The 12,716-nt window shown below is 36.8% G+C and overlaps 1 protein-coding gene across 1 annotated transcript in view; it reads left to right on the top strand.

Annotated features, from left to right (window-relative positions):
• Positions 1-12,716, top strand: part of LOC139770170 (1-phosphatidylinositol 4,5-bisphosphate phosphodiesterase epsilon-1) — a 32,857-nt gene that overhangs the window by 1,293 nt on the left and 18,848 nt on the right. The window contains exons 2-4 of the mRNA XM_071701939.1: positions 127-272; positions 6,564-6,774; positions 12,188-12,421. Coding sequence (XP_071558040.1) covers positions 130-272; positions 6,564-6,774; positions 12,188-12,421 — 588 coding nt within the window. The 5' untranslated portion in view covers positions 127-129. The remainder of the gene's footprint in view (positions 1-126; positions 273-6,563; positions 6,775-12,187; positions 12,422-12,716) is intronic.

The following is a 12,716-nucleotide window of genomic DNA, read 5'->3' on the forward strand; positions in this document are numbered from 1 at the left end:
ACCCCACTCTCCCCTGTATTGTGACATCCAGTTCAACGACATCGAAATTCGCGTCCTAGTTGTTGTACGTAAAGTACAGTGGGACACGATGCAAATAAGATAATCATTATCATGTTTGTTAATCAGGTAATGTCATGGGTCACCCACGCGATCAAGAGCAGTGCCACGGTAGAAGAACGGCATGCAGTGCTGTCCTGCCTTCTACGCGTCGCGCTAACCTGTTGGAATACCGGAAACTTTAATGCAGCCATGGAGATAATTGCCGGTCTAGAGTAAGTACCTATAATGTTTGTCGTATAAGCGCGAACGACGGTGCTAAGTCCCCTACTTAAAGGGTCAATCCTCACATTGCCGCCTCCCACCTCCTGCAACGCACTCGCTTTATTACTGTCCGTAAAGTCAGGCAGCTAAGCCCGCATTGTTTCGGCCAAGTACGAAAGTCGTAATACAATTTCTTGGCCCGGTCGCAAAATTACGAAATCCCATCCATCTTCATCCACCGTAAGCATCTAACCGCGGGGCAAAGTTGCTGTCGGCAGCGATAGATTATTACGAAAGACGACCGCAGCACGCATCCCGTCGGTCTCGAGTTTCGATCGGATTAGAGACTTAGCCGCGCTGCCGCCGCGCCGTCGTCGCCGCCGCCGCCGCCGCCGCCGCGCCGCCGCCTCTGTGTGTACGCGTAACTATAATTTCATATCATATAATTATATAATCGGCTAATCTCTCGGATTAACATGAATTAGGATTACCAGAGAACTCAAACAAACTGCTCATCACTCATTGAACAAGCCAACTGTGTATTCTTAATTTGCACGTGTTAGAACTTTCACACGATAGCGTCAAGTCATTAGTGATTCGGCAACTTTATTATATGTACTGTCTTGTAAATTTGTAACTTGAATAAATTTCAAATGAAGAAAATTAGAAATTTATACGAATTACGAGGATATTGTCTCGCGCACCAGAGAGCTGCGAAACATATAATCCCCCAATGAGATCGCGACACTAATCCGAACTCAAGGCTTCCTTGAAACTTTCCTCGTGTTTGTTGCATGATGTTGCGACTTCCAAGGTCGTGCTAGCTCAATTAATCTTCATCTATTGGAATAAAGGACTCTTGAAATTATATTTCTCCACATTCAAACAATGGAGCTCGAGCTTTATTCGGATTTATTATACCGAACGCGAAAGGTACCTTTGAATATCTGTATACGTACGTAGAACTTTGCCGCTGTATAAATGAAAACTATGAATGAAAACTCTCCAACAGTGAGAAATAACGAATGTTTAACTTGAAAAGTATCTTTGATCGACCACGAACTAACAATTAAAAAACTTTGTACTTATAGTTTATTTTGTCGCGATGATTGTTGACCATTCGCGCAAAGTCAGATAAAACCCATTAAAAGTGCAACCAAAGTGCTTTATCCTCACAAACAGGAATTAAATATCCTTGGAATGAAACACTTTCTCACCTCTTGCGAGAAAAATTATTTCTTGCATAAAACAAAATTAACAACATGCAAACGAATTCAAGAAAAAGTCAACAGTATAAAATTACAGATAATATCTATATAATTTAGTACCAAGTAAGAATTGTTTTTTTAAATTTATGTCTTTAGACGTAATACTTTACTTAATTATGAAATTGCACTCTAGAAAGTTCAAAATTATAGCTCTAAGACTCAGAGATTAATACTGCAAAGATTAAATCTACACATTCTTTTAGAAAATATATACAGATTTTTGAACGTCGCGATAAAAATAATTAAAAAATATACTTTTATTGCAATTCTGACACTTCTTTTTGTATTGTGGTTCAATCTTAACCGTAAAAGTATTTTATTATATGTATAAGTATTAGCACAAAAAAATTTGAATACTCGTTTCATTATCTAAAAATTACGATATTCAAAGGTAATCAATTAAGCATAAAATTATACATGATTAATTAATCAAGTATGAAAGTATATAAAGGAATTTAAGCGAGATATTCTCATCGCAATAGGTACTATCTTTAGAAATATCTACGTTTCGGTAAAAAAAAAGTTCATTTCAAATTTGATTTTAATATAATTTGTTAATTATTTGATTGACTTTAAGTTTGTTAAAACATACGTCTTTTTATCAAAACAAGTGTGTTTTATTAACGTAAAGTAAGATAGCCACGAATTAGCTGTCACGTAATCGAATATGATGTTAAGTCTTTGAACTTTTATCGATAAAAACTTCGCGATATCTACGAGAATCGGATCAAACTGTACTTAATGCGATTACACAAGAGGATTTCTTTGCGTGGGATTCCGTATCCCGAGCGGCAGCCGAGGAAGCATTTAGTCCTCTTCAGTAACAAATCGAAGACTGTTCGACAATAAATACCAACCTCGCTTCAAACGTATCCTCTGCATTAGACCTCTCATTGGACAAGATCCAATTTTGACGTTAGAAATTTAAATCTCTGGAAAATAACAATACTTCCCGAACGTCTAAGATCTTTGACATTTTCGCGGCCGCGTATCTGGAATTTGCAACGAGCGAGAGATCAAAGATGCTTTGCCTATTTGTCAGGCTTCCAGACGATGGCATTCAGGATTCGACTGTACAGATTTTCCGTGGAGATGCTATCATCTCAAAAGAAGGATGGTTATTAGAGTTGAATAAGTGTCCTTCAAACAGCGATCTATACGCGAATTTGACTTGAGGACTGGAACACTAATTGCTCTCTCTGAATATTATCTTCGTTAAATTTCGATAGCTTCGTCTCTTGTTCGATGTCAAGTGCATCGTTTAAATTAAAATCAGCATAACTAATGTTCACACTTCTTTAAAGTCTGAAGCCATCGGAAATGTATCGATTGTGAGTCCGATTCTTGTGCGTTTTGGGCTAATTTACTTAGCTTTGAACAATAATTTCACATTCCTCTCAAAATTAACATTATTACAGATAATGTATATGAATCTTTGAATTGGGCTAGTAAACAATAGTTATTACGTAATTTATGAACATATTTCTCTTAAAATATGTTGCAAGAACACTCGGATTTCAAATAGGAAATCGGAAAACGTTCGCGCGCCAGTTGATTGAAACTTATACTAGATTCCCTTTACTATGGCTGATGCATAAACGTTATGCGCGGTAACGACCTGCTTCCGGGCGTGTTTCTGCTTCTTCATCCTGCTGTCTCATGCATCGTACGGGTTTTCTTGAGAATAACAGCCAGTGCATTACCATCAAATCACAACACAAGAAACGCGTACGCTACTTGCTAATGATAAAAGGGATCGGCCACATACATGTGGAAATTGGTAATTAATTACTATATTAATTATATATATTTGTAGCTGTTTTATTACAATAAAATGTAGATATTTAATGAAAATTTCTTGCATTCGAGAGAATGATGATTATTTTAATGTCAGGATTTCTAATTACAAACTGATTTTAACACTGAGAAATTTATGTTATTAAATTTTATTCTTTATTATTTTATTCCTAAGTAAACTTCAGTGCCAAAACAATTCAAAATGAGATAAGAGTAATTGAGATATTTTAATATGCATAACCAAGTAAAAATTAATAAGAAATCATCAAATTGTCGGACGAATCAACTTTAAACTCGTCAAGAAATATGGCCAAAAGAAAAACTAAAAGAATTTAGGATGCGTTAAACATACAGAATTGGGTAAAGAGCAAAATATAAATGCATCAGCAATTATTTCATGTCCGTTGACTGATCATATTTAACACAATTACGTCTTGTAAAAATAATTAAACCCAGGACCCGCAATTTTCTTTCGCAAAAGCTCAGACAAGCCTAATGTATATTAAACGCAGAGATATGTCTTGTTGTAGAATCCCTATCGCGTGTCTTATTGCAAGAGTGGCTTCCGTGGTAGTTTGCTTTATTAAGAGCTTCTCGTGAAAGTTTTATCGAGTGTCACGACACGTAGCTCATTCTACGAATGTTTCTCGGCTCGATGCTCTACCCATTTCCCGAAACGATTCACAATGGCGTAATCGCATTATTTCACGAGGAGTTCTTTCGGGACTGCGACCTCTTTCAACTCGATGCCTCGCGAGGGAATGGGATAATCTCCCGTTGAAAAGTAATTCGAGTAATGAATGTGTGTCATTAATTTTCACGGAGATCAACGAATACGACCGACGACTCGCGCGTTATTCGCCCGTAAAATCGTTCTCTTGCTCGTTTGATAATTAATCCTCTCCCGGCGTAGGTGGACTGAAAGAAGAAAAATACAAAGCGATATTCTACACGATGGACTTTGAAAGTCTCAAATAAACGACTCGCAAAGTTTTCGAAAACGTGTCGCGGCTATGAAAAAAACTTGACGACATGGGAAATTTGATCAGTCAATATGTCAAGCTAGCTACCGTACATGCCATTTGCTAGTTTCAAAGTAGCGTAATTTTTTTACCGAGATTTCACTTGTAAATTTGTTCACGAATAAAATACACAAGTTTCTCAAATGCATTTCAATTCTAATTTACATCTTTGCTGCGATATACGGTATGAAAGCACGTCTGATGTCTATCCACTTGAAAAAAAAAAATGAAAACTGACGCTGATTGACTTAATATTATTGTTTGTGCCTCGGGGGGAACAGAAGTAAAAAAAAAACTTCCGCGCGAGGGCTCTTTGTAATCTATCAGGCGTCTAAAGGAGAATACTTTATTAAAGGGTTTTTTGCCAACTTGAAAACTACGCTGAAAATCTGCTTGGAAGTTCTGATCGATGTTCCACGTGCACATTTAAATAGGGAGAACGTCTCTGAGAATATCTCAGAAACTTATTCTCATAGAGAGATGGAAATATGAAGTGGAGAAAGAGAAAGAAAAAGAGAATCGAACTTCACTTCCGCTTGAGAAGTTCAAGATTGACTTCCTTCTCTCTGTCCCTCTATATCGCAGAAAAATTGTTAACTAATCTTTATGCCGCAGTATCGCTCTGACAACGTGTAGCTCAAATAAAATGCATTACGTATTAAAATCGATAGCTACCAGCCTTAATCGAAATGCCATAAGTATCGCCCGTTTGATCGATGACTCTGAAACGGCGAGGGAAATTGTATCGGCGAGCTTAATATCGTCTTCCAGGGGAAATTTCGGTTTACGTTCTGTTTCGCTGATTCCGCCCTTCGGTTATCGCTTTCGTTCTTCTCGCGGTACTCGTTATTAACCGCGAAGGCGCTTTTTTTTATGCTCCGCGAGACGAACGAATTTCGCCGTAAGTGGCGCGCAACGAAGAACCTTTACCGCCTGCTCCCATCGGAAGCCCGGCGTAGAAATAAAATACTTTTTATTGCCGGCACTGTACAGTTAGACACACCGTCCTCCTGTGCTCGTCCCGCGAATGAGAGGATAAAAGTTTCGTGCGGGAATATCGTTTCCAGAACGACCGTTGCGCCTGCCGACTGTCCCGCACAGCCGGAAACATTCTCCAGCTTGCAGGAGCATTCGGAGCTAACTGGCTCTGCATGCGCTACGGAGAATACTTAAAGAGAGAGATAATTAACGCTCTAACGGTAAACGTTTCGTGATTTTAACGACCGCTAGTACACGAAACGGAGGAAACTGTTTGCAAGGAGCTTGTACATGGTTGTCATACGGATGCTGGCGTACTATCAGCTTTATTTTTAATTGTACAATGTAAACTGTCGTACAAGTGTAAACTGTCGTACAAGTGTAAACTGTCGTAAATGTAAATGTAAACTTGCTGTGCTCACGATACTAAATTGCAATTTATTCAACCTCTTCTCTTAATTATTTATCTTGCAGATTTCATGCGTTTTAATATGAGAATAGTTAAAAACATCAAATTTCTAATTTAAAAAATATTTTTTCATCTATGGAAAAAATAAACATGTGTAACTTTAAGTCCAGTCTTGAATAAAAAACACTCACGAGACATAAATTATTTCGAATAAACTCATAACGTTAAATTATTACTGCTACTATTATTTCAAAGAAAGACCTTTCATGTTTCAACCACCAAAATACCGAAATTGTTCAAAATCTTGCTTCTCAAATTAATTTAATATTCGAGTCCCACGCCTTTAATTATCAGCCAGTTTCCGAAATTTACCTCAGTTAAAATTAAGCTTAGTAATTCTGTACGCAGAGTAAACCGCTGTATAACGCTGGTGTACAAAATTAAGATATTAAGTAGGAATTAATGAATGTTACTCCAATTTGAATTTACTGCATTAGAGTATTAAATCCTAAGAGTATTAAGTAACACCGCTAATCCTTCGAATTATGACCTATCCGATAAATTCTATTTACGTGTTTTGTAATTGCTTAATTAAAATATATCCGAAATCACCATTATTATTTACTAAGAAAAATATTATTAAGGTATGACTGGTTATTAAAAAAGTATTAAAGTATTAAAACAGTATATCAACCCCTTAATACCCTACCGTGTTGCCGCGCATTACTTGAAAAGTGGAGGTGTGCGAATTTCCGTCGTCAGCGGTTTACCTCTTAAGTATACGAAAAAGTATGTCCCGCCTCGTCTAATCGCGAATTTTCGCTTAAGGAATTGCAGATTCGACAAGCTGAAGCCGGTTTGGCGTGAACTCGGCTTGAACGAGCCCATACCGGTCTTGGAATATCTCTCCTCCGCCTTTCTGTCTTCCGAATATGAGCGTGCGCTTTCTCGCGCTCTCGCGATGCCGGAATGCCCGGTGGTGCCATTCTTCGGGGCCTTCGTGCGCAAGCTGCGGGAAGTTATCGAGTGCGATATAGAGGTAAATACAAAGAGCTATACTCTGCTCGTACGATATCATACTTTGTGTATATACTTGGAATTTATGCTTGCACATGCTTAAAAGTAGAATTGACTGTTTCACGTTGTTAAATAGATTGACATTTCATTTATGTTTGATCACGTAAGCGCTGTTAAATATTACGCATCAGCGCCCGCTTCTTGGTCTTCTCTCAACTCTACTTTAGAATATTTATCCTGTCTACCACTGAAGATCACTGTCAACGTGAGATAAGAGACAAGATCTGTATCTACGTGCATCGAGCAGAAGACTGGTTATTTAGATAGGATAGCGTAACGTAACTTTTTCGTAAATCTATCTCTCTATCTGATGTTCAAGCGCGTGGAACACGATACGACGAGGAAAAAGCTGAGTCGTGGAAAAAGCTCATAAGTAATTGAACGCTTTCGCGTTTTGGCCAACAGCCAAAGAAGTTCACCGGTGATATCCAACATGTCTCTCCCGATCGCATCACAAGTGGGCTTGTAGAGAGTAATCGAGGGAACGAAGGGGCCGGTCAGTGACAGGGCAAATTTACTCCGTCCTTCTAACAACATTTGCATGTTCAAAAGATGGCGAGAACTTTGGCGTTGCGGCGAATTCGTTTAAAGAAGGAAAACACTAATAAGAAATTAGAGCAAATAAAAAGCTTATGTTAAGACATAGAAATGCGCATCCAAGTTTGCGAAAGTTTTACCCGAGAACAATCTTTTAAGATGAGATGCCTAAAAATTTCAAGAAAATTAAATCTTCCATAGAGGTCTTATAATAACAGATCGTTTATTTATGAAATAATCGTTTCTAACATTACACAAACTATCAAAGCCGACGGGAGAGAAATCAGATCAATCCTGGGGAATCAGTGTGGAAGAGAAACAGTTTGCGTTTAAAACAAGATCATTTCGAGCGCAAACGCCGAGCGGGAACTGCGCATCGAGATTCTTCTACGAAGTTTCACGAAGAGTAGCAAGGGAAGGACACCAAGGCAAAGGCTGCGCTGTAAAAGCGATAAGAAAAGGGGTTTCTATCGGCCTCCAGCAGCTACGATGGTTGTAGGCCGGCGGAAACTACTTGCTCTTGTCGCTAACGATCGTCATCGAGAAACGAAACGGTATCTACCTCGCCTTTTACAGCGTATTTGATATTTAAGAGCACGTTAGAATGACCGCAACGAAAATCAGTGTTTCCAAAAGCGACTCATCAAACTTAAATTGTATGAGGAAATCCGCAGAGTGGATATTCGCCACTCGCCAGTCGTAAATATAACCAAGCACGTGTTCAGCACCACGAATTTGCAATTAGATTATCCGTTCACGTGAAACAGCATCGCGAAGTCACAATGCGAAGCGTTTGTTTCGAAAAAGGAGAACGAAAGTGTGAACAAAACTTTATAAGATTTGTTAAAATGAATAAAATATATTTCCATTTTGAATCCTGACGTGAATTATCATCTAAATTCGTTTAAATAGTAAATAGTACTTATTTATATAACCTTAATTAATTATTAGTCAATAATCGCATATGTGTATTTAACGTTAAATTATATCACATTATTATATTCACTTTATATTTACGTTCCATTTATATTTACGATCCTCATGTTAGGCAAATAAAATAAAACTGTAATCAGACAGAATGAAAGCCATATAAAAATATACGATCTAGTTGTTAATCTATCAGCGTTGACAAAAATTCTCATTCACATTTCTCCGAAATATATACATGAATTTATAATGTAAATTCGAAGAAATTATTCACAGTTACGCATCCCGCTAATGGAAAGCTTATCAGAACGTATAATTTCTAGGGTGCGAGGTTAATCAATCTGCGACGTGATCATTCACGTACCTTCGCGTCTCGGGTGTTAATCGCTAATTACATTTAAATGAATTCGACATCGATTGACATTACGGGAGCAAAGTAAACGATATGCTTTGCCTTGAGACTATCGAAGACGTGGCGTAGTAGGTATATCTCATTAACATTGTCTCTCTTATTTCCCTCCTCTCCCCCCCTCTCTCTCTCTCTCTCTCTCTCTTTCCCTCCCTCTGGAAGGTGTAATCTACCAAACCGAATGTATCCACGATGCGGATGTCACGGCTCGCAAATGGAATTCCAAATCGGCATCGACGCGGCGCCCGCGATGCGCCAGACACCATGGCAAGTTTGCGATATGCGTTGTTCTATTATCCCGCTCTGTGTGTTGCTGATTGTCCCCTCATCGGCACGTACGTCCTTTGGGAGACATTTCCGTGGAGGAAGAAAGGCAGGAAGGATAACGAGGTTAAGCAACATCGCGAAAGTCACTTCGCTCGTCTGGCATCACGTCCGCCGCGGATGGTCTCGAGCTTTAAGCCCCGAAAGACCAAATGTTACGGTGTCGATCTCTATGTTGCCGTATTTCCTGTGTCCACATCGTTACTCGTGGGTAACATCAAGAGGAAAATTATAAACAAACGTATAGAAACAATAGCGAATTAAATACGAAAGAAAAACTTATATATGTACTAATTAAAGAAGAGCTAGGTTGAAAGATTTTTTAAGCCTTTCGACTTACGATAACAATATTATCTAGCCACGAAAAATCGCGGCTTAATTTATTAATACATAGAAACAGTTTTATACCCTATATATAGCCCTATATATTGTATAATGGAAAAAAGATTATTTTATTCAAAATGATTATTTTGGATATTTTTAATTGATCATATACATATATGTATATCTATTTTTATGAATCATCTCTTTATGAAAATATTCCTCGCGTCGTATTTAAAAATGGACAAACATTGTTTCTCCCCTGTTTAAAAGTAATTTAACTTGCATTCTACATATTTTATACCTCTAATTATTTCTCAGATTTGATTAGAATTTTTGGATTTAAAGCAACTAATTCAAAAAATACATATACTATATAACATATGTATATATAACGTGAAAAATATTTTCCTAAAGAAATGTAATAACATTTATTTAAAAATATCCTACTTTGGAACAAGCAAATGCTATTAAAAATTAGATCTTTCTTAAAATAAAATTTTTTATATGTGAGATATGTTCTTCAAGATATCCCCGACCCTTCAAATGTTAATTCTCCCGTCTTCGTTATTTGCAGGCAGTTCGGTTTTTGATCGAAAAGCGATATCGTTGTTCCATCACGCGACAAATCGGTGCCTCCGTCTCCATGAGAGCGTTAAATTATATTAACATAGCTGAACATAATTTCTTACCCGCGCGAGCAACTCGATCAACATGTATCCGAATTATTCTGCCGGCAGATGTGTTTCAGCACGTTTGCAATTTGGATCGCGCGACTTAGCGGCTTTGAATGCCGCCCGACGGCGTGCGACGGCGGTGGGTCGATCGGCGGGTAACACGGCGCGATAAAATGAAACAGCATTACCTTATGACGCCGCGTTGTGGAACGGTCGCTCGATATATATCCATGCGAGATTAAGGTTATCGGATAACAGTTAATTATAAGCATTAAAGTTCTTGCTACTGGTGTGCGCTTCTAGCTTACAGATCGGTAGACAAGCTCCCGAGCGATTACTTGTACATATAATTTGCGTTAACCTTGCTTAAGTACTTCGCCGCAAAAACTGAAGAGATGTAATTTAAATATATATATATCGTTAAATATAAATTATTTGTTTTATATGTGTACTATGTGTACATTCCTGATAGTAATTATAACCAGACGAGAGGATGCCAAGGACAGTTTTACACATTTAATGTATCATTTGATTTATTTAATTAAATTACTTTTATTGCATCCTCTACATCTCATGAAAACGTATACATGCTGGCAGAGAATTTTCACAGAAAATTAAAAATAAGACCAACCACCGTTTTTCCACTTTTACTCAGTGCTGTTTATATTTACGAGATTGCCAAGAGATTTACACTTGTGAAAGGGCTCTTTACATGCTACCAGTCATCAAGAGACTTAAAGGGCCATCCAGTGTTCCTGTTGATGAACACGCGAGAGTGTATTTCGAGGTTGTGTTTCGAGAGTAAGCCGTAAACTATTGATTCCTATTTCGAAAGCCAAGTTCCTCTTCGAGGAACAAAGGCAACTTCGTTACTCGGATTATCGAATCTACATCCTCGAAATGAACATCTAGTCGTCGAACAATGTATACTTTCGAGGTAGCACGCTTAGAATGATATAACATGCGAAACAACAGCTGCCAGTTCTTTATTTCTTCTGGATTTCCGTGATCCATCAACTGTAACGTTACATCGGAAACGGTACCGATTAAATTTTATACGTATTAAATATTACAATAATGTAATTTATAGTATTTCATTTATATTATGTATAATGTGTGAAATATCATTTATGTTTCATTTATTTTATATTTTAATTCTCATATATTTTATAATCCCATATAAAATGTCCCTTTCACATGCATGTCGTGATAGCAAAATGCTTTAATAAATTCGCTTTAATAAACGAATCATTATTCCTCAATCCCTATCAATATCCCTCTTTTTACTTGTTTTTTGTTTGTGTAATGTGTAGTGTGTTTGTTAATGTCATGTTACGTCATGTGGAACTGAAAGCTAATTTCATTGTCACTCTGAACAGTTAAAATTTCAAACCCTTACGTTTATTATTTTTTTTTTTTTTCAATAACCAGTCTCAATTTATTTTCCTTATAACTTCCTTTTTTTATTTCTTAATTATAACAAACTCACATAAAATAAATAAAAATTTATATAGATTTCTTTTAAAATCAAATATTGTACAGAAAAGTTTTTAAAATTAAATATCTTTTATTTTAATGAAAGTGGATAGAATAAAATAAATAAAAACATTATACTCTACAGAAGACACCTATCATTTTTATTAACATATAATGTAAAAGAAATATATGTATATAAGCTTGTAAAAATAAATATTATAAAAGAGAATCAATGATTATATCAGAGCTTTTGAATACATATGAATCATACAACCAGCTAAATTGTTAGTTCTTTTTATAATATTTATTTTTATAAGTTCTTGTATGTATATTATTTTTACACCATATGCTAATTAAAACAACAAGTATTTTCTACAGTATAATTTAATTCATTTTGTTTTGTCTACTTATTATAAAATAACGATTATTTATTCTTATTGTTAGTAACTTTTTCAATTATACATTCTATGTACAATCGTCTGAGAAAGATATAATATTATTATAAAATTCGAAGCCGTTTACTTTGAGCATGGTGTAAATTGCATTTTCATTATTATTTTGTTTATTCTACTGAATTACACTGTATAATTATGAAACCGTAGCGCACAAGGTAGATTGGGGCTCTTCCATTATACAGACAATTTCTGTACACAATAAACTTAACTGTAATTCCTAAGGAGTACCGTCGGCTCGGCATGTTTCAGCCCGAGCCCGAGTACAAGGAAAATCGCGAGTCACCACGTGCTAGCGTTAAGGAGAGCGAACCTCAAGAACACGTGCCTTCCTCTGCGCCGGTCGCCAGGATCGCCGTCGAGAGTAACACAGAGACGCCGTCGGGATGGAGTTCGAAGAGCGGCTCCTTGAACAAACCGGAGAACCCCATCACCCCAGCCCACGATACAAATTCCGTTCTCGAGCAAATCGCGCTCTTTCACAAGGTAAGATATCCGACCGGCAAGCATCGTAAAGGCCACGTAAAGACCGAGTAATCTTAATGAACAATCTGTAATGTCACGTTGAGTGCTATGTTTCGCTAAAATAGCTATCGTCATGTTACACCCACGTTAAACGATTTACAACTTACGCCAGAATTCAATTTATAATTTTATGTAATAAGACGAACATTTTAGAAATATAAATACACGTATAAAACATACATATAAATATATGACATGAAATTATAAATAAAATTCTATTTGCGAATCTAATGCGAATTATAAATTTAAAGTGAGC

The sequence above is a fragment of the Temnothorax nylanderi genome, unplaced genomic scaffold (genome assembly GCF_030848795.1).
Source record: "Temnothorax nylanderi isolate EJ_2023f unplaced genomic scaffold, tnyl_v1.0 TNYL_tig0027_pilon, whole genome shotgun sequence".
Taxonomy (NCBI): Eukaryota; Metazoa; Arthropoda; class Insecta; order Hymenoptera; family Formicidae; genus Temnothorax; species Temnothorax nylanderi.